The sequence below is a fragment of the Acomys russatus genome, chromosome 22 (assembly GCF_903995435.1).
Source record: "Acomys russatus chromosome 22, mAcoRus1.1, whole genome shotgun sequence".
Classification (NCBI taxonomy): Eukaryota; Metazoa; Chordata; class Mammalia; order Rodentia; family Muridae; genus Acomys; species Acomys russatus.
In genome coordinates this window covers 27,660,692-27,682,239 of record NC_067158.1, presented here as the reverse complement: position 1 = coordinate 27,682,239, position 21,548 = coordinate 27,660,692, and the positions used below count along the sequence as shown (strand labels likewise).

The following is a 21,548-nucleotide window of genomic DNA, read 5'->3' as shown; positions in this document are numbered from 1 at the left end:
AACAGAGATAGTGGGCTTTGTGTTGGAGGAGACTAATTAATGTTCCCCAGGAGCTCATTAAGTTTCCTTGGGAAGAAAGCACAATGGGATTATGGTGGGCAGAACAATCACGCTATGCAGCCCACTGGTCCCTGTGGGGCCATCATTATCTTCTTGAGATTAGCTTGACCTCTGTCTAAAAGGCTATCGAAGGAGCATCCACACAGAGGCTGGTCCCAGTGTCCCACACCCTGCTGGAAGCTGTATGCTCCTCTATTACGCTGGTCCCCAGTCAGCCCACGCTAGCTTCAGGCCCAGCAGAGTGTCCCTCCCACCATAACACCCCACAGAGCCTGTCATCTGCTTCGACTTTGACCTTGGCTCCCTCTGGGTTGAACCTGAGGTCTGTTTCCCTTCCTTGGGCCTCAGTTCCCACGCCTAGCAAGCAGAGATGATAGGATTGGAATACACTTTTAGAGTCCCTTTAGAGTTGAATGTAACATAGTTGCACCATGGAGTGCAGCTGGCACGGAGTGAGGGAGGCCGGCCTGAAGACTTGAGTCTACACACATGAGGAGAGCCACTACATCTCAACCAGGACTACACCAGAGGCCACAGCACAGACGGGAGGCAGGAAGGCCCGACCCAGAAGGGCTTAAGGCACTGCCGATGAGGGTGGACTGCTTCCTGGGACTATGGAGAACTGGAACGGAGGGCTTCGTTGATGCCAGTGGTCCCAGCTTCCCACTAAGAAGCAGACAGTGGACTGGGACTGGAGAGTTCATGGCAAGAAGCCAATCCTCACTCTGCCATCCCTGCTTTGCCTCAGTGCTTGCAGAGCCAAGTGGCTGTGGTATCCCAGCTGACCCAGGCCCACTGACCCTAATAAGGCCTGGCTTGTGAGGAGCTCCTCAACTCCCTCTTTCACCTCTGTTGCCCTCCTGTAACCAACAGTATGGCATCAGGGTCTTGGCCACATTTCTTGACTATTCCGTGAAGTAGAGGGAAGTCCAAACAGCTCAAAGGAGCTGGAGTCCATGGAGACTTGCCAGCATAAAAGGAAGTTAGAAAGATGGATGTCACGTGGCCTCCCAGGGCACAGGGAAGGCCTCTCAGCAGGCCTGAGAGTCCTTGCCACCACACAGCTGGGTACTGTGATGGCTTCTCCTTGGGAAGCCTTGATGAGGCTGAGCACAGTGTGGAGACACAGCACTGCAGTTGTGGGGCTTCATCCTCTAGTTTCAGAGCCGCATAGGACCCGGGATGCTTGCGCAGCCTGTGGGCCTCCTGCCACCTCAGACGCCTCTCAGCGAGACATGGGGGCTGGGCATCCAAGGGAGGGCATGCTAGATTTCACTCCTGCAGGTCCAGGGGGCCATCTTTCTCTGCCTCATGTGCAGCAGCCAATGTCACCATCTCTGTTACCTTGTTCCCTCTTACTGGGACACTATTGCTGGACTTACCCTAAATCTAGGTGGCCTCCTCTTAAGGTCCTCGCACCTGTCACCAATGACTATGTTCCCAAGGAAGGTCCTTGTTTTGAGTGTGCTGTCAGGAAGACAGACGAACATGTTTCTATCTTCCCACATGGCGGAATGATATTAATTCACAAGTGACCTCAGTCTGCTGGCTACAATTGCCAACTAGTTCTGATTCCCTTGAGAGCTGCCCAAGGTGAATACTGGTTCCTTATTCCAATCTTATTTATCAGTATTAGCTCTCAGATAACAGTTGCATAGCATATAGGTGTGTGTGTGTGTGTGTGTGTGTGTGTGTGTGTGTGTGTGTGTGTGTGTAGACATGTTTTTGTCTATATATCATCCTGCCTATCTCTGTATGTAGATGTCCTGGCTTTTTGTTTATTTTGTTTTGTTTTGTTTTCAACTTGAGAAGAAAGAACCACAATTGAGAAAATGCCCACACCAGATTGGCCTGTGGGAAATTTCCTTTGTTGACATATGATGATGGAGATCTCAGGTCACCGTGGGTGGTGCCAACTCTGAGCAGGTGGCTCTATGATGGGGATCTCAGGTCACCATTGAGTGGTGCCAACTCTGAGCAGGTGGCTCTGGGTGCTGTAAGAAACCAGGCTGAGCAAGCTAGTGAGAAGCACTCCTCCATGGAGAAAGTCAGCCCACAGGGTCAGAGTTGATCTGAACGTCAGGGTCAATCAAACTCCAAGAATGAAGTGCAGCACCGTGGAGCCTGTCAGGTGAAGGGCGGGCCCAGATACAGAGGCACGGCCAGGTGGATGAATGGATGTCAGGTCGATATGGGTAAAGAGGTGGGCAGAGAGGATGGTTGCAGTCAGAGTAGGCTGTATCAGTCGTGGGAACCGAGCTAAGCTGAGGCCTTTGGGCCAGCTGGGAGTTCTCTGCTTCACGTCCCTGCATGCACACATGAGTCAGATGACAGACAGGTCACCACCACAGTGTCAGGTGACCTCCTCCTCCTCCTCCTCCTCCTCCTCCTCCTTTTCTTCTTTGTTTGTTTTCTAATTTTAGTTTCTATTCTTTACATGCATTACATCCTGACCATGGTTTCCCTTCCCTCCCTCCTCCCAGCTCCCCCTTCCCTCCCTAGGTCTACTCCTTCTCTGTTTCCTTTTATATATATATATATCCATCCATCCCAGGGATGTTAAATGGACATAGCATAACAAATTGTAGTGCGACTAGACACAAACCCTCGCATCAGGGCTGGATGAAGTGACACATTAGGAGGAAAAGGGTCACAAGCATAAACTAAAGAGTCAGAGGTACCCCTACTCCTGTTGTTATGGGGTCCCAAAAGAGCACCAACTATGGAACCATAATGTATACGCAGAGACCCTCACTCAGAGCCATTCAGGATTTATGATTGTTGCTTCAGTCTCTGTGAGTCCGTGAGCTCTGCTTAGTTGGTCCTGTGGGCGGTGTTCTCTTGGTGAGATGACCTCCAGGTAGGTCGTAGGGCATAGTTCACTCTCAACACATGCTTTCCCCAGGGGATTAGTGTGTGGTTACATTGTTTCAGGAGACACTAGCCAGCCAGCTGCAGTGGCCTTACAGTAGCCCTCCACCTCCATCACCTACTCGTCTCCTTCCGAGCTGTAGGCTACCACCCAGCCAGCTAGCTAGCTCAGCATCCTCTTCTGCAGGCAGACACCTCCACTCCCGTCACCCACATCCCACACATCACTTGTGCTACATGGCTTCCCTGAGGTCCTCATTCAGATGTCCTTGGTGATACCCACACCTGTCTCAGCTCTCCTCAGAGCCTACTCTCCTTTACGTTGTCCTTAACAGCAACCAACAGAGACCTTGAACTTCCAGATTCCGGGCTAAGCCTCACCACTGTCATAGTAACTACCAGAGACCTGCATGAAAGAGGAGTGGGCTGGGGCTGGCAGTGAGGGAGCACACCCTTCCCAGCGGTGATCCCAATTTCAGTCTCACATTTGGTTTTTTTCAGATCATCCTGGTGAGCTCGTCCCTGGGTGACCGGGAACAGAGCCTGTTCCTCAGCACTGATGAGGGTACCACCTTCCAGAAGTATCCTGTCCCCTTCCTTGTGGAGACTCTCCTCTTCCACCCGAAGGAAGAGGACAAGGTTCTTGCCTACACCAAGGACAGCAAGGTAAGAGAACATGGGATGTGAGGCCACATGACCCAAGGAGATGAACGTCTCCTGTCAGGGGACTCCAAATCCCCAACTGACAAGGCAGAGCCTTGGTGGAACTGGGAGGCATAAACTTCAGCGTTGCCCTTATTGACACACATGTGGCCATCAATGGTGTGTGTTACAATGTATGGAGGTGGCAGTGAGCAGCCCTTTGCACACAGAGGTCTGTGAGCCGGGTAAGGAGATCTTAGATCATGCTGGATCCTTGCCCTCTGCCTCGCCTCCTCTGCCTTAGGCTAGTAGACGCTGAGGTGAAAGGGTACAAGTTAGTTTCCTATAGCCATGGTGGCCAGTGACCACAAACTGAAGGGTTTAAATGACAGAAATGTGTCTTGTCACAGACCTTGAGGTCAGAAGTATAAAATTAACATCTCTGGGCTGAAGTCAAGTGTCCCTGAGACTCTGGGGAGATCTGGTCCCCGTTTTCCAGTCCTGGTGGTCACTGTGTGCTTTGGGTTAAAGTTGCATTGCTCTGTCTTCCAGAGCAGCCTAGTGAAGTCTCTGCTCATCCTTAGGATGTGCACTGTGTGCACACATGGGTATTCTTGATTTACCTATGTCCATGAATGTACAGATCTGCACCCTCCCTCAGTCCCTGTATTTCATGAAGACAGAGGTAACTATACTCTAGGCCCACTAGATACTCCTCATATCCTGAAAAGCACCCCTGTAAAGCCCTTTGGGGCCATATAACAGTATGGTCACTATCTCTAAGCATCAGCGTATACCTACCTTGGAGTGGAAGGCTATGCTACCACAGTACCATATAGCAGGCAAGAGAAAGGGCCCAGGAAGGGACTGTGGCCCTGGTGACAGCTAGGCAGTGCCTGCCACACTGTGGCTATCAAGGAGAGGAACAGGAAGAAGAGCAGCAACCCCTTTCCTCCTGCCAACCAGTCTCTGCTCCTATCGCTTTGGCTGTACCCAGTCAGAGGCTAGAACAGTAACCAATGGGAACTGCTATTCATCATCCCCGGGGACAGAAACAGGTGTGAGGGCGGGTACACGTCCATCTTCTCAGACCTCTGCACCTGAAGAGCAACCAGAGTAGACCCACCTTCCATGTGCAGCTGTGTGGTTTTGCTAGTATTTGATCACAGTCTTCAGCCCATACACACTAGGGCTGAGCTCTGGGAAGGTAGCTGTGTTGGATTTATATTTCACCATTTTAATCTCAAGTGTTTTCTGAAAATATATGCTGGGTGGATTGAATATAAACGTAGGAAAGATGGATGGATGGATGGATGGATGGATGGATGGGTGGATGGGTGGGTGGATGGGTGGATGGATGGAAAAGTAGACGATTGGATATGATTATGGGTGAATATAGAGAAGAATAGATGGATAGACAGATGAAAGAATGGATGGATGGATAAGTCGGGTGCGGTGGTGCACACACCTATAATCCCAGCACTTGGGGAGGCAGAGGCAGGTCAATCTCTGTGAGTTTGAGGCTGGCCTGGTCTACAAAGCTATTTCATTACAACCAAGGCTACACAGAGAAACCCTGTCTCCAAAAGCAAATAATAATAATAATAATAATAATAATAATAATAATAATAATAATAATAATAATATAATAATAATATGAATGGATAACAGTTGGTTAGATGAATGAACATGGAGATCAATGACAAATTCCAACTAACAGGGATCAGCTAGATAAGAGAACCCCAAGTAGAACCCCTGGTGGTGGCCAAACCCAGCTTTCCCCAGAGCCCAGCCTCCTTGCCAGGGTCTAGCATATATTGTCCAGTGTCCCTGGCTTATGGATGCCTGTCTGTTGCTATCCCTTCCCCTCAGGGCTGCACACCCTTCTGGGTATTAATAGCACTACTTAGCCTTCCATGTAATTAGACCAAGGCGCGGCTACGGCGAGTTATTTTCCAGAAGAAATTGACTGTGTTGCAATTGCTCTTTAATTTATGGTGCCCTGAAAAATTAATGGAGCTGAAACCTCGGTTATTTTCCTTGGCTCTTTTCTGTGATGACAAGGAAAGAAAGGGGAGAGAAAAGGTTTAGTTGCTGTTATAAAAGAAATAAGGGATTTGGGGGAAATTAGTAAGTGATTGGCAGCTTAAGTTTTGTGGGGGCTCGGTGGTCTGTCAATGCTTTCAGATGCCCAAGAAGCTGGGTGTGTATTGGGATCAGACCAACTCTGACTCTACAAGCCTGCTGTCAGCCAGGTGTCTGGACACTGCTCAGAGGCACACACTGCAAAGCCCTCTGGCTCAGAGCAGTGCACTGGGAATTGGTCCTGGGTCTCCAGGTAGCTGGGACTCTGCCAAGCTTTGCTGGAATCCCTGGGTGTGGTTCCTGGCTACAAGGGCGCAGGATTCCACATGACTGTCATCTGGGAAGCACACTGTTCTCACCACATGGATGGGACAAAAATGCAGAAACGTCACTGGTTTCAACTTTGACGAAACAAAGTCATACACCAAGTCCAGAGCCACCAGGGTAGGCACAAATACGTATGAAGAGGATTGAGTTTTTCACTCAGACCTAGACTCCTTCTCCCTGCTCTCTACCTCCCCACCTCTCCTCCATCTCTTCTCCTACCTCCTTCCTCTTCCCAAGTGCCTGCCTTTGCTCTAACAGTGGCTCTGACTCACTTGGGTGTCCTGGCTCCCTCTTTTCCTTCCTCCCTATGTCATGGTCTGGGACACAATCTGAGGTACCTTACTGCAGTCTGGCCTGGCTTCCTGGGTGACACTCAACATACATTCCTCCTAAGTCTTAGCAAGCTCCTGAAGCTCCTGGGACCAGAGGGCGTTAGCTACCAAGCTCTCTTGAGACTGCTTTGTCATCACCCACAGCCTCATCTCCCTGGGCTTGAGCTATGGCAGGCAGATCTATTGCCACTTACTCCTAAGATACGGTCAGATTCACTTTGTTTTGTATTGCTTCTCTCCCCCACCCCCCTCCAGTTAAGAAACCTCTTCTGGGGCTGAGATGTCTCAGTCTGAAAAAGTGATTTTTACACAAGCATGAGGATCTGAGTTCAAATCCCAGCACCTATGTAAAAAGCAGTGTACATTTGCCTCTGCACCTCAGAGCTAAGCATGCCTGACATGCTCACAACAGTGCCTCCCAGGAGAGAAGGAAAACAGCTCACCTTGCTTTGGCTTTCCAAACCCTATGAATTCATTCCTCCTCTGACCTGGCGGTCTAGCTGCGAGGGAGTCAGCGCAATGGCAGGCATTAGTGTCTCCACCAATGAAGACAGCATGCTCAGGCGTTCTGAGCATTCTGGAGAATCAAAAGCTGAGGACCTTCAATAGTGACTGCACCCCAGTTCTGGGCAGAGCTGCTGCCCTTCTGATCCCATATGAAGGTCACTGATGTGCACTCCTAGGGTACACCTTTTGTTGATGTCACCTTTTCCTTGCCTTGACTATACTTTCTCACTTTTCCTTTTCTCAGGTAACCAAAGCTTTAAAGCACATTCCAGCACTCTCCTGAGACGCACCCTCCGAAACTGATCTATCACCCTCCACACTACCTCTATGCAGATTTTAGCTACCAGAACTAGGGCATTCTTGTTTATTTCTATGTTTATCTTTTATTAAGCAGAAATGTTCTGTTTCTGCAGCAATTTACAGCAGATAGTAAAATCACAGCCCCCCTCCCCTCCCATGAGAATAAATTGGGAAGGCTCCATAAAGCTCAGGGATGGGCATCATAAACACAAGCACATTGGGGGTGGTAAGAGCGATAATGCCACCTACTAATGTGGAAACTTTGTCACCAGACCCCTAAACACTTGCCTTCTTGACTGACTGGCTGTAGGTGTGAGCAATGCTCTACCAATTTGCAGATGGATAAACTGAGTCATGAGGTGGAAAGGGGCAGGCTCCCATCATTCATATGACCCAGAGAGAGGGCCAGAGATGATCTGTCCTAGGGGCACTGTTTTACCACTGACATGATACTGTGAACCCAGGCCTATGAAATGAGAATTGATGCTATGTGCAAATGCTGTGTCACACTGAGAGATAGTTAGCCTTAGTTCTCTCATCTTGTAAAGATAGAAAAATGCTCCATCTAATGGATGCATCTGTGAGTGTATATGTGTGTGTGCGTTTGTGTGTATGTATGTGTGTGTATGCACGCACGTGTGTGTGTGTGTGTATGTATGTGTGTGTGTGTGTGTGTGTGTGTGTGTGTGTGTGTGTGCGTGTCTGTGTAGGCCTGAGTGTGCGTTTTTGTGTGGGCTTTCAGTGAGACTGCATTTGATATAGATCGCAGCCACGGATAGCCAAGTGCCTTGATAGTTATTGAGCCTTAGGTCAAACCAGGCACGAATCCAGGGAATTCACAGGGCACAGGAGCACTATGCCTCACTGGCAGTCATCCTATGGAGGAATCCTTCCTTGTATAAATCTCTTATACAAATGGAAGGCAGTGCTTTCCTGTCATGCGATCCAGAGTAGGTGTCTGCACATAATGTCCAGATACCTGTTAACTTGTTTTGGCATCCAGTCATGCCGATGCGTCTAACCTGGACTCTTGACTCCCTCAGCTTCTGCTCAGAAGGCAGAGGTGAGGGATCCCATGGAGACCACTCAGCCCAACAAGCTAGACATACTTACTCACCTGCCCTTTCTGGCTAGCCCTTGCCCCACGGCCAAATGTGCTCATTCATTCAGAAAACTCATGGGCACACCTGGCAGCCAAGGATCCATTCAGCAATGGTGCAGAAGGTGAGCCAGGCCGGTGAGTGCCCCAGGCAGCCAAGGGTATACAGAGATCGGAAATGGAGTGGAAGGAATTGAGTCTGAAGCTGAGGGCCCCAAACTCAGGCCCAATTCCCAATGCATTCTTCCGAGCTGAGGGGCTTCCATTGCACGTTACCCAGGAGACTGGCACTTTGTAGGCTGTGAGATATCCCACCACACACCCCTTTAAGGCAGGAATGTGGAGTCCTGGGTTTTAATGTGGGAAATTGAGGATTAAAAGGACGCGGAACACACACGTGGTTGCACAGCTATGAATAAAGGGCTCTGACAGAAGCCACGCCTGCTGACGTCACAGGCTCCCCCCCTTCAGAATGTCACTGCCAAGGCGGGTGTTTGGTGGATGAGGAAACTGGCTGTCCGAAAGGCAGAGGCAGAGCCACAGACAGGAATTCTCTTCCTGTCCACCTCCCGCAGTCAGCTGCAAGTAACTGCGTGCCACACAGCTCTGAACTTACGTCAGATGAAGGCGTCAGTGTGGAGAACCATGTGGGTCCAAAGGGGTTTCCAGTGCCCACATGTCTCCAGAAAGAGAGGACAGGCACAGTTGTCACAGTAAGCCAGCCCTGAAGGTGACACCTATAAAACCATAAAATAATGCAAGTGAAAGATGCCCCAAGGACAGTAGTGACAGACTCTAGCCACATCCATGCCTGCTCTCTCAGTATGTGACGGGTTAGCATGAAAACCATTCAAGGAAGATGTGAGAATGCAGGGCCAGGGACATAGGAGAGTGAGGGCGGTGTGTGTTGGGATTCGCTGTGTCTGTCATGTAGCAAATGCATGCCTGGGTTATCAATTCTAAGGCTGGCCTCTGAGGCTGGCCAGCTGTAAATCTGACTGTCCAGAGACAGAAAGTGAGTCTCCCTTTATCAGGGCCTTCCTACTGCCCAACCCCCACCATAACAGAGGGCCTGCCCAACAGGAAGCCACTCTACTCAAAACTTCTCCCTGACCCTACCTAAGAGTTGAAGTCTTGGCCCACAGTGGCTATGCTCTGCCACCCACAACCAATAACCTCTTTCTTGGCTGCTTGTAGACAGCAGCAGTCCTTGTCCAATGAAGTCACAGGGGCCTGTGCACAAGTGTCCCACAGAGAGAGCTGGATTCGGGGAAATCCCGAGAAGGACTGGGGGAGGAAAAGAATCTGCCAGGCCAAATGCACCACCCCAGGCTGGAAAGGGAGAGGGAACCTACCCCTGGGGGACCCTCTGGATTTTGTTGTTTGTCCAGCTGGGGCTGGGTACCCCAAGAATTCACCTGCCAGCCTGCCTGTGTGAGAAGACCTCCGTGTGGAGCCCTCTCTTTGGCTTCAGCCCTTGGTGATTGGCCTGCAGCTCCCTTACAGGGTGCTATCCTTTGGGGGAGCCTTGGTGCCTGCCACTGTTCCTGAGACCTCCCTGCCAAAGCTCGGTCTCTCTTTTGTTCTGCCCTGCAGCTGTATGTGTCGTCTGACCTGGGGAAGAAGTGGACACTTCTGCAGGAATGGGTGACCAAGGACCACGTGTTCTGGTGAGAGTCCTGCCCCTTGGGAGCCTTTATCACAGGCCTTGCCCCTTCCTTACCCCTAAGGGATCTCTAAGGTCCTCTGTGAGTTCCTGGAGGTGTCCACGGCTCAGCATCCTCGGGCCTTGTTCCCTAGTGGACAGGCTCTGTGGCTTTGTGTTGTTCAAGCCTCGCCGTGTCCTCTGTATCTACTGGGAAACACAGAGATGCTGGTACAGTACAACTTGGGGTGGCTCAATGCTCCTGGCTGCCCTCCTCCCAACTTCCCCTTCCCAACCCAGTCCCCACCTGCTCCTGAGAGGTGCCCTATGTACAACCTTCCTTGTTTCACGGCTGCCCAGGCCTTGCCTGCTTGGGCCCACTTCCCTGGGCCCACCAGTATCCTGGGTCTCATTCTTCTAGCCCATGATGTCACAATGATCAGTCCAGCTAGGATCCAAAGACCCATCGTGCCCAGCAGCCTTTGTGGGCTGAAGCAGGGGAGAGGGTGAATGAAGGTGGAATGGGCCTCAGGTCCCAGACAAAGGCCAGGGGATGCTGGATCCCCATTTGCATGACCTTCTGGGGGGGTCCCTCAGGGACTTGGTCAACATTCCAGCCCCTTCTACCCCAGTCAGGCATCTCTGAGGCTTGGGGAGCACATGCTGACTGTTTGAGCAAGACCATTGAGGACAAGTATCTACCTAGGGTCCTGGGCAGTAAAAGGGAGCAGGAAACCAGGGCAGCTGGCTCAGAGGCCACACTGTACCTGGCTGTGACCACGACTCCCTTTCTGGACATGTGCGTACTGCACAGGCTTTTGTTTGCATGCGCACACTTCCATGTAATTGCATGTCCTATCAGCCATAGTGCAAATGGATGTAAAACTTTGTACTGGCTTTCCCAGACAAGCCACAGTCCCGTCACCAGTGGGATGCATGGTAAAAACAAACAGGCTCTTCCCACCCCACCCACTTGTGGCTCCATGCTGTCCTTACAAAAAGTCAGTTCCCTGTTGATTGTGGACATTGGTTCCTGACGTCTGTGCCCTCCGCTCCTGGGAGGAAGCGGTGATTGCCCCTCTGCAGCAACACACCAGATATCCTCCCTGAGACCAGAGGGTTGCTGTCAGTCACAGGCCCAACACTCATGTCCTCTGCTGGGAGCAGAAAGTACTCGTTGAGTCACTCCCAGGCGGTGGGGACTAAAGTCAGGAAGTGTGGTTTCTGAGCTCCATGGACATGAAGACCTCACGGAGACTGTAGCATTGCCACCTATCACAGGTTAGGCTAAGGGGTGTCTCAGCCTGGCCCATGGAGACTCTAGCTAGAGAGAAGCCAGCCCTGGCATGTGGGGAAGAAAAAACAAGCATTCAAGCTGCTATTACATTGGACAAGCCAGACTGGCTCTGCCCAAAAGCTTCTCCTGTGGCTCGGGATGTGCCTGATATGCGAGAGATTCACGGGATGCTTGGCGGTGCAGCTGGTTGGATCCCTTCTGGTGACAGACAAGGGACGGCCCCTGTTGTGAGCAATAGATAATGCTGTTTTGACAGCTTTGTCCTTGGATCTGCAGCACAAAGCTCCAGGACCTCTGCTTTATCTCAGGCCTGACTCATTAGTAGTACTGAAGCTATGCAACACACTAGCTCATTAAGGAGACCCTGAGGGGTGTGCAGTGAGGCGCCTGTTTCAGGGACTGTCACCCCGCCCCTTCCCCTCAGCAGTCAGCAGCCTTGGAGTAAAACCACGGAAGCAGACACTGGCTGATGCCTTGTTAGGAGTGAGCAAATGAGTGAGTGAGTGAACGAGTAAATGAATGAATAGGTGAATGAGTGCAAATGAATGGCCATATGAATGGCTAGCAAGTGCACCTAGAATGCTCTCTACTCCTAGGACCTGTCAGTGTATCAGTGTATGTAGCTATTACCTGGGTCCCTATGGCTTCTGCACCAGCAAAGGTGCTTCCTGCCCATGTACATTCTCTCTGTCTCTGTCTCTGTCTCTGTCTCTGTGTCTCTGTCTGTCCTGGTATCTCTCTCTCCCCGCCCCCCCCCCACATCTGTCTTTCTCGTGTGTGCGCATACATGTGTTCTTTTGCTTTCTCTCCCCTTTCCCTCTCCATCTCTATCGTCTCCAGCCCCCTCCTTTCTTCTCTCTCTCTCTCTCTCTCTCTCTCTCTCTCTCTCTCTCTCTCTCTCTCCTATATAAATAAGCCCATCTTGGAGTTTGGAAGAGAAGAATGTGCCCACTGGAATAGTCCCAGCCTGAACTCCCTGACCCCATAGCCCTCAGCCCATGTCTTATCAATCTCCATCTTCAAGGCTTGGAATGGTGCTGGCAGAATAGGTCCCACTGGTTCCTGGAGATGCTGTGGTACCTCTCTGGACATCCTATGGCTGGCTGCCTTCCAGACCCATAGCACAGGTTTCTCACTAGGGTCCTAGGACACAGACTTCACCAAGGAGAGAATAGCCTCTGAGAGAAGCATGACTTCCAGGTCGAGTGGACCTAGTGGGAGCCTCAGGCCACCCTGGCCAGCACCTGTGTTCTGGGGCAAGCCACACAGTGCCTGGCCTGTTATCTCAGGAGTCCAATGCAGGTTGGCAAGGGTGATATGGAGGAACACTGCTCTCACAGACCCTCTGCCAACAAAGAGGGCTTGAGACAAACGTGGAAGGAGGTTTTCCCTGGACCCCCTGTGGTGAGCAACTTGACCAAACAGCCACCAGATGAAGGAGAGAGCATCACTCAGATCTGGATCCTAGTCAGAATCCCAGTGAGCCTTTTAGGGCTGTGTGACCATAGGCGTGTCTCTAGTCTCCTCTGAGATTCCCTCTGTTCAGACTTGGGCTAGTGGTCCCAGCCTGTGCCTCCGCTGGGGTGGGAGACCCTGGGGAAGAAGTGAACCATATAAGGAGTCCTCTCAACAAGTGGGTGCCAGCTTCACCAAGCTTGATCCAGATTTATCCAGCTTCATCCAGGCTCCTGTTGGAGCTTGTAGGTTTAGTGGGAGAGGGCTTCTGAACTCACAGAACAAGAGTGGCCTCAGAGGCAGAGAGGCCTTGTAGTTAGTGGAAGCCCTGGGAAAGGGCTGAGAAACCCCTTTGCTGATACCACCCTTGGGCAATTCTTTTCCAGGGCTGTGTCTGGGGTGGACACTGACCCCAACTTGGTCCATATGGAAGCACAGGACCTCAATGGAGGTAAGTGGGGGTAGGGGGGAGCAGGGGCAGGGGCGGGTATCTCTGAGCTTCCTTGTCCAGTGGTGCTGCTCAGCCTGACCCTTGTTTATTGGCCAGCCCTGTGCACCGACATCACAGTGTTCTGATGTGTCATAATTTGAAGCGCACTTGTTTCCCGCTGGGGATGAATTGAAGTGGAGAAACCCTGCTCTGTGGAAAGTCTATTAGAAGGGCAATTTGTTCCAGTGCCTAAGCATTGAATATTTCCTACTTCATGGCCCCACCCAGCCTAGCTGAGGGCTGACATGGCTCTGGGCCTCTGTGGCTCCCCTCCCACAGGCAGGGCTGGGTCACCCCAGCCACAGGCCTTGACATGGAGCAAGTCCACCCACTTATATATGCACGTTAGTCTCTTGTGTTGTAAAGGTGACAGAGGTCGGTGTCCTGGCAGTCCTACGCAGTCCACAGGCACCAGCCAGGTGGAGCCCTGGGGGGCTGGGGCAGGAAAATTTGGTCCTCCTACCTGCAAAACAGGAAGGGGGAAAGGTAGTATGCTGATGCGTGTGGCCAACAATGGGTCCACACAGGTGAATTCTCTGTGCAGGCAGCTGCTGCCAGGTAATGATGCGTGCCATTTCCAGGTTCTCAGCCAGGGCTCCATATCTCAAAGGGTGGGACCAAGTGTCAGCACAGCTGCTGTTTTGGTAGGCAGTGAGCAGAAGTCAGAGAGGAGGGCCATTGGGTCACCAAGTCTTAGGACACACATCCCATGCAGGGATGTACAGAGGTGACTCCCAGCAGGCTCCATGTGACAGCAGGGCTGGCTGGGAGTCAGGACACACCATGCCCAGAGGAAAGAGAGGCTGAGTCAGGACACGGGCTGGGTCAGGGCTGCTTGGGTTCTTCACTTACCTGTGTCAAGAGCCCCTGGATCAACTCGGATTGTGAATGGGGCCCTCCTCAGCTCCTGAAGACCTCACTTCCTCACTCACCAGCCCCGAGCCTAGAGCCCTGCTCAGACAAGCTGCAGAGCCTGGCTGCAGACCATTCAAAGTCCTGAGGCCCCATTGGGACCTTGCTGTCCCCACTATCCTCCAGAGGACCGTGCTCCAAGATCACCACACTCCCATTACCTAGCTGGAACAGCCTGTGCCCATTTATCCATCGTGGGATTTCCCCCATCACCACCAGCCCCTCCTTAGGACTGCAGAGCACCCTACCACCCAGCTTTCCTGCTCTGGGAGCTTCTTGAAGCTGAGTGCTGACTGGCTCTCAGTGTCCCCAAGCAGAGCTGCTAAATGAAGCCAGGTACCCCGAGTACACCCTTCTGTAGGCGGTCTGCCTATGTGATGGAAAGAAGGGTGCTCACTGCCCTCACCATACTGTAGTGGGCTCATCTGTCTATCTGCCTCTCTCCAGAGCAGCTGTTCTCAGGGACTGTTCTCAAGAGCCTGTCCTCCATGACAGTCACTCGCTGCTCAGGACCTTCCTCAGGCAGTTTCCTCGTGAATAGTACAAGAATGAGAGTGAGAGCGAGTGAGTGAGCGAGTGAATGAATGAATGAATGAATGAGCAAGTGAATGAATGAGTGAGACAGTGTGTGGGTGAATGAGCAAGTGAGTAAAGAATGAATGGATGAGTGGGTGGATGAGCGAATGACTGAGTGACTGAGTAGATGAGCAAGTGAAAAATGGGTGAGTAAATTAATGAGTGAATGAGGCAAAGAGAGAGTGAATGAGCAAGTGTGTAAAAGAGTGGGTGGATGAGGGAATGAATGATTGAGTAAGTGAGAAGATAACTGAGTAATACGTGAGTGAGTGATGCAGGCCTTTAGTGAGGGAAATGTCCGCAGCGTAGCTGTTTCCACTGATGCTGGTAACGTCGCTCAGGCTGGAGACAGCAGCTTCCTGGCAGAACCCAAGTTCAGCGTGCTGTACTGGAGCTTGTGAGGAAATATGGGAGCTTTGCCTTTGAGTTAGGGGAAAGAGTGCCTAGAGCCACCTACTCCTGCCCAATAAGGTGCCCAGGTCTATAAGAGGGTAGGGCTTGGCCTGAGTGGGGCCCAGGAGGTTCCTGAGCTGTCTGGTAATCCCTTCCTTTGGATAATGGCTCTCTAACATGCCAGCAATTTCTCCCTGGGCACTAAAGAAATCCTGAGTGGTCCCTAGCCCCACTGGGCTGGTATCATGGCAGGTAAGGCCCTTTGAAAAGTAAGGCTCTAGGCCAAGCCAAGGTGCTGGTGTTACCAAGTGGTGGGAGCCCAGAAGGCCTCGCTGCTCCTGTGTCTCTGCTGCCCTCTGTGGAGTCTGTATGTCCTGGCTGCTTCTCTCCTGCAGGCTATCGGTACTTCACCTGCCTGATCCACAACTGCTCCACTCAGCCCCACACGGCACCCTTCGCTGGCCCCATCGACCGTGGCTCCCTGACCGTGCAGGATGAGTACATCTTTCTGAAGGTGAGCGCTCCAGGTGCTGGGAGGTGACAGGACATAAGCCTTTGCCATCCGAAGAGGCAATAAAACAGCACTTCACTTCCAAATGCCACTTAGCAGGGTGCAGTGTCTCTGCATCTGTGTGGTCCCCATCTGGGGTCCACAAATCCGTGTGTGTGTGTGTGTGTGTGTGTGTGTGTGTGTGTGTGTGTGTTCCCTTCATGCTTTGGGTCTTATCCTGGGTGCTCTAGCTATTGAACCCCTGTAACCAGGACACTGCTGTGGTACCCCTAATATACATCTCTGGCCAATTAGGAAATGCTAGTGAACACTGGCTGGGAAGTTTCTTGACCAGTTCTAGAATGGGAACCCTGGCCCTTGCTACACTACTTCGCCTTCTGTACAATGTAGAGTACATTGTCTTATTTATTTTTCTTAAGCTGCGACAAAGCATCTGACAAGAGCACCCTAAAGGTGAAGGGTTTCTTTTGCTTTACGATCCCAGGAATATAGTCCATAACGTCAGGGAAGGTACGGCAGCAGGTGTGTGATGCAGCCATCCAGTCGCACAGTCAGAGAGCAGTGAGTGAAGCCAGCTCGCTTTCTCCTCTGGATTCAGTCCTTGATTCCAGCCCGTAGAATGGCACTGCCTACATTTAGGCTGGTGTTCCCACCCCAACCAACCCAGATAAACCTTACACAGGTTGGCAACTGACTATCACCACCTCCCAGCTCATCTACCGAGACAGGCCATTTCCTTGGATCCCACTGCTGGTCCCTGCTCTGGCCTCTGGAACCTTGTGAGACAAGCTCAAAGCCTCCTGAGGGGGAAAAAGGGAAACATCCCAGTGTCCTGTTTCCAGAAGGTCCTCCAGGTTCCCATACTCCTTCCCGGCCCAGTCTCTGTGACACTCTTTCCGCAGCACGAGCCATCACAATAGTGCTGACCCCTCTCCCAGCCTGGCAAGGAGGCCCTGAGCCCCACTGGCCCTGGCTGTATCACTAGTGACCACAACCACCAAGTCCTCCCTGCTCTGCATTTGTTCCTATGAGATCTTGCATCTGTCCCTTTTGGCAGCCACCGGTTCCCATGCCTGCTCTGCAGTAGTTTTTGTTGCTGGAGAGAAATTCAAGCCTCAGAAAATGCCCTCTTCACTGGGTGTTCTCCTGTTGGGGCAGAAGTAGTCAGGTGGGGCCCAGATACTTCTCCCTGCCTTGTTCACATCAGACTAGGTGACACACCATCATATCCTTCCAACAAGGACGTCTGGCATCTGGCATGTACTTGTCCCACCACCATATCTTTGATCTTCTCAGGAAGAATGGTACTAACTCAGGAGTCAATAGAAGACTCCAGAACCTCTCTGACAAGCCATACTTGGGGCACACCCAGAGCCTTGCCAGTCTGGGTCCAGTAAATGCAAAGTTACCCCATAAGGAATAGTGGGAGGCCCACAGGATGACACGCCTAAGGATGGCAGCTCTTCTGGATTTACCTGGAGCAGGAAAGGCCACAGAGCTGGGGCTGGGCTGGGATGCTGGTGGCCCCACCATTCCGAAGCTGCACTTTGAGAAGGTGATGGAAGATGACAGAGGAAGATGGCTGTGGAGGGCAGCCTACCACCAGACCATGCTGGTACCAGATGCAAAGATGCTACTCCCTGGCTTCACATGAGTCTCTGCTTGCTCCATGTCACAGGCTGATGGTCTCTCTCCAGAACCTACAGTATTCACATGGACAGGCAGCCCCTTCTGGGCCCACAGGTGACACTGCGACTCCAGCCTTCCCAACCTTCTCTAGCCTGTCAGTCTCTCCACAGTCTGGTTACTCTGGGTGGAATGAATAGCATGAAAGGAGCTACATAGGCTATTAACATCTCCAAATTTTGCTGTTCAGGACATGCAGTGTGGTGCACCTGTCCCTAATCCATTCACTAGGCTAAGTTAGAGCTCTTTCTCTCAAAACCTCTGTGCATGGCCCTGCTCCCAGCACCTGCAGGTAGGAAGGACCTTGGAGACAAGGGTTTTTTTCCCCACCATGCCTCATGGAAGACCCTGCGGCCTTCACAATCAGTTCCTAGCAGGAATGGGGGTGGCCATGATTTCATACATTAAGCCTGCACCAAGGCACCCTAGTGGCCTCTCCAGGGAAAGTGAACAGGTGAAGTCTGCCTGTACTTCTGGTCCTGAGCTCATCTATCAGCCGGGCTGTGGGAATGAGCCCATCAACTTCTTCAGGACACTCTGTCAGGTACAGCATCCCTCACCTGTCAGAGGTCTTCTGTCCCAATGGGTTCCTGCTGCTGAGGGTAAAGGGTGCCATGTCTTCCGGCCACATGGGGCCCTTTCTTCAAGTCCTCAGGACCCCTGTGTGTCCAGGTCACATCAGTTCTACAGAGGCCTGGACACACAGGGGTGACACAGAAAGCTGGTATCACTCTTTGGGGAGGCGGGTTCTGAGCTTTTCTCAGAGCTGGATTTTGAAGTGCCCATGAGCCATCTTCACACCAGACAGCCTGTATAAGCACAGAAACCTGTATATGTGGGCTCACATATGACTCATGCTCTCACACACATGTACTCACGTGGAAACCCCATAAATGCATCATGTGGGACACACAGACACACCTACACACAGTGCACTTACACATGCTCACACACAAACACACTCATACGCATACATGCTCACACACATTGTTACAAACATACCTAAATACATACATGCTCACATACACACTTGTCAACCCCCAGACACACAGTGCACACTTACACACACACACACACACACACACACACACACACACACACAGACAGACAGACCCCCCACATCATGGAGATTCATGAGGTTTCATACCTATCTGTGTGCACACACAGAGAACAGGGAGCCATCTTTGAGAAGCTACCACCACTAAGTTCTTCTCATCTCTTGTGATCTCAGCCTTGACCACCCAAGAGGGCAGAGGCCTCTCCTCCTGTCTCCTCTTCAGTGCAGGAGATAACAATGAAAATCTCTGGACCTCTGTTTCCTCATCTGTATGGTGCAAATGTCCACAGTGCATGGGGCGGTTTGCTTTGTGGTCAAGGCGCTGCCCTGGTGGAGTGCCAGGGGTGGTGTTGGTCATGTAGACGGGCCCTGGGGAATGTGGCTTATTTTGGTTCCCATGCCTAGAAGGCTGTGAATGGTTACTTTTGGAGATTCATGCTTATCTTTAGCCTGTCTGGGCCTCCACCCATGGACTCACTGAAGTGCTCTCTCAGAGAGCGTTCTGGCAAGTGGAACTTTCTCCACCTTGTCCCATAACTAGGCTGCAAGGAGACAGGATGCTGAGAGATGGGGTGAGAGACTGGCTCTCACTGCTGGAAGACATGCAAAGACTCCCCAGAGTTGGGACACTCTATAGGGGGCATTTTCAGGCAGAACAAGACATATTAATTTGTTGTGTTTGTGACAGAGAACCCAGCAGAAACTACTGGAATGAAGGTAGAGTTGCTTCGCTCGCAGTTTTAGACATTGTCATGTGTCCTGGTGAGGAGGACCTGGCAAGGCCGAGCAGCTCACCCCATGGCAGCCAGGATTCAGAGAGAGACACTTGTGCTCGCTGGCTTGCTATCCACTCTTGTCACACATTCAGGGTGGAGCTTCCATACTCGGTTTATCTTTTCTGGAGATGCTTTCGTAGACAAGAAGTGAGATGGGCCTCACAATCTCCTAGGTGACTCAGTCCAGCATCATCCCCTAGATGACTCTGAGACCAGCACTGTCCCCTGGGTGACTCTGGGTTCAGTAAAGCTGCCAGTCAAGAGGAACCACTGTGGCTATAAGCAAAAGGCATGGCCTTTGACCATGTCTAAGTAGTCTGCTTTCAAACTGAGAGTGGGGTTTTACTCACGGTTCTGTCACTTGATGCTGTGTTTCTCCCTTAGGCGACAGCAACAAACCGAACCAAATACTATGTCTCCTACCGCCGCAGTGACTTTGTCCTGATGAAGCTGCCCAAGTATGCCCTGCCCAAGGTGAGGTGGCCCATTCACACCCTGTGCCCGATGCAGACTGCGGGCTTCACACACTGGGGTTTGGGGTCCCAAGGTCAAGTGAGACAGGACCCAAGAATGGATGTGGCCACACTTCCTCAGCCCCTGTCTGCCCATCCACTGTTCTAGCCAGCCAGGCCTCAGATGTGCCAGCTCTGTCCTCTGGACACATAAAATCCGAACAAAAGGCTTGGGAATAAATCAGCTTTAGGAAGAGCAAGAAGAAGCAGTTAGGGCAGAAGACAGAGCATGTGCAAAGGACCTGGGGCAGGGGCACAGCCAAGGGTGGTGTAGAGTGGAAGGGGGACAGCCTCTCAGAACATCCTTGTTTGAGAGCTATGGACCTAGGCATCTTAGACACTTCTGAACCAAGGGGGAAAGTCCATTAGGCCTTTTTTCAACATCTCTTCAAAAACTGAAGATGTCCCGAAGTGAAGTGATGAACAACCAAACAATACCAAGACCCAAAAAGCCCCACCTCCCGTTTCGGGCTCATATATATATATATATCTCCTCTCAGAGTCTGTGCTAAGATGTCTTTCAGCTGGCAAAAATCAAGCCCCCACATGAGGTGGTTTGTCTTCTAGCAGATAAACATCACCTGTTCTCTCACAAGTCTGTTCCCTATCCCACACTTGGGATCAAAACAAAAACATGTTTACATCCACTACACACGGGGATGATAACAAGGAGCCCATGGCCAGAAGTCGTGGTTTCTGTGATGTTGAGCACAACTCTAGGACCTCCCAGCACCTGAGCCCTCTACCAGAGGCCCGTGACCTCCTACTCACCCAGCTAAGCAGAGCACAGAAGAACGTGCCATCAGCAACCCACAGACCCACTAGTTAAATTTCCTAATCATATCTCGCTGTTTTATGGTGAGTTTGCAGCTCTCATCTGCTTCCTCCCTCTTTTTTTTTTCCTTCCCCCACCCCCCCCCCCCGGGACAGGGTTTCTCTGTGTAATCTTGGCTGTCCTGGACTTGCTTTGTAGACCAGGCTGGTTTCGAACTTACAGAAATCCTCTTGCCTCTACCTCCAGAGTGCTGGGATTAAAGGTGTGCACCACCACACCTGGCCTCTTTTTTTCTCTTTTTAAAGTCACCTGAATAATATCAAGAAAATGAGAGTGGCTGGCACAGCATAAGGGGATCACCTCATTGAGAACCCCTTCCACCATTCCCACCCTTTCATGGTCCCCACTGGTCACATGCCAAAGTAACTTTGGTGTGGCTGACTCAGGAGCAGGGCTCCCCAGCACCCTGCTTAGTGTAACAGTATGTCTGGCAGGTTTTTCTAGAAGGATACTTAATACCCATAATAAGTGACTGGCTTTGAGCTTTGGAGTCTGCACCCTGGTTAGCCCAGCCATCGCCAGTCTCTTGTCCAGATATGTGAGTATCCCTGTGAGTTCACCCCTGCACTGCGGGGGTTCTCTGGTGAGATTGCCCAGAAATAGACCGAACACACAGATCTTCAGCATCTCAGCCGACGTCTAGCAGAATGCCATCCCATCAAGTTCTCGCAGGCTCAGCACAGTGCGGTCTGGTTCTGTGTTGTATCGTGCCTTCCCTGCTGTATGTCTAAGGGGTAGTGGGTATAGGATGCCTTTCTGCCATTTTAATCTACCCACCCCTGGATGCTCTGGACAGCATCCTTGGTATGAATTGTTGACTTTGAAGGACTGCTTTAAAAGTTCTGACACTCCCTAGCAGAGAAAAAAATGTTCTTGGGAGGGGGCTGGAGAGATGGCTCAGAGGTTAAGAGCACTGGCTGCCCTTCCAAAAGTCCTGAGTTCAATTCCCAGCAACCACATGGTGGCTCACAACCATCTATATAAGAACTAATGCCCTCTTGAGCATTGTATACATAATTAATAAATAAGTCTTTTTAAAAATGTTCATGAGAAGAGTCTACAGAACTATATAGTATGTAAAATGCACTCACAGAGGTAAGGTGAATGCAAATTTACTTGAAAGGAATAAAATAACCCTGTATTCGTAATAAGTTTACTTAAAGTAAGATAAAATGCATAT

General features: G+C 51.2%; 1 protein-coding gene across 1 annotated transcript in view; it reads left to right on the top strand.

Moving 5' to 3' along the window:
* Sorcs2 (sortilin related VPS10 domain containing receptor 2) overlaps positions 1–21,548 on the top strand; it is a 344,463-nt gene that overhangs the window by 277,974 nt on the left and 44,941 nt on the right. The window contains exons 4-8 of the mRNA XM_051164704.1: positions 3,433–3,597; positions 9,820–9,893; positions 13,007–13,071; positions 15,387–15,505; positions 19,406–19,495. Coding sequence (XP_051020661.1) covers positions 3,433–3,597; positions 9,820–9,893; positions 13,007–13,071; positions 15,387–15,505; positions 19,406–19,495 — 513 coding nt within the window. The remainder of the gene's footprint in view (positions 1–3,432; positions 3,598–9,819; positions 9,894–13,006; positions 13,072–15,386; positions 15,506–19,405; positions 19,496–21,548) is intronic.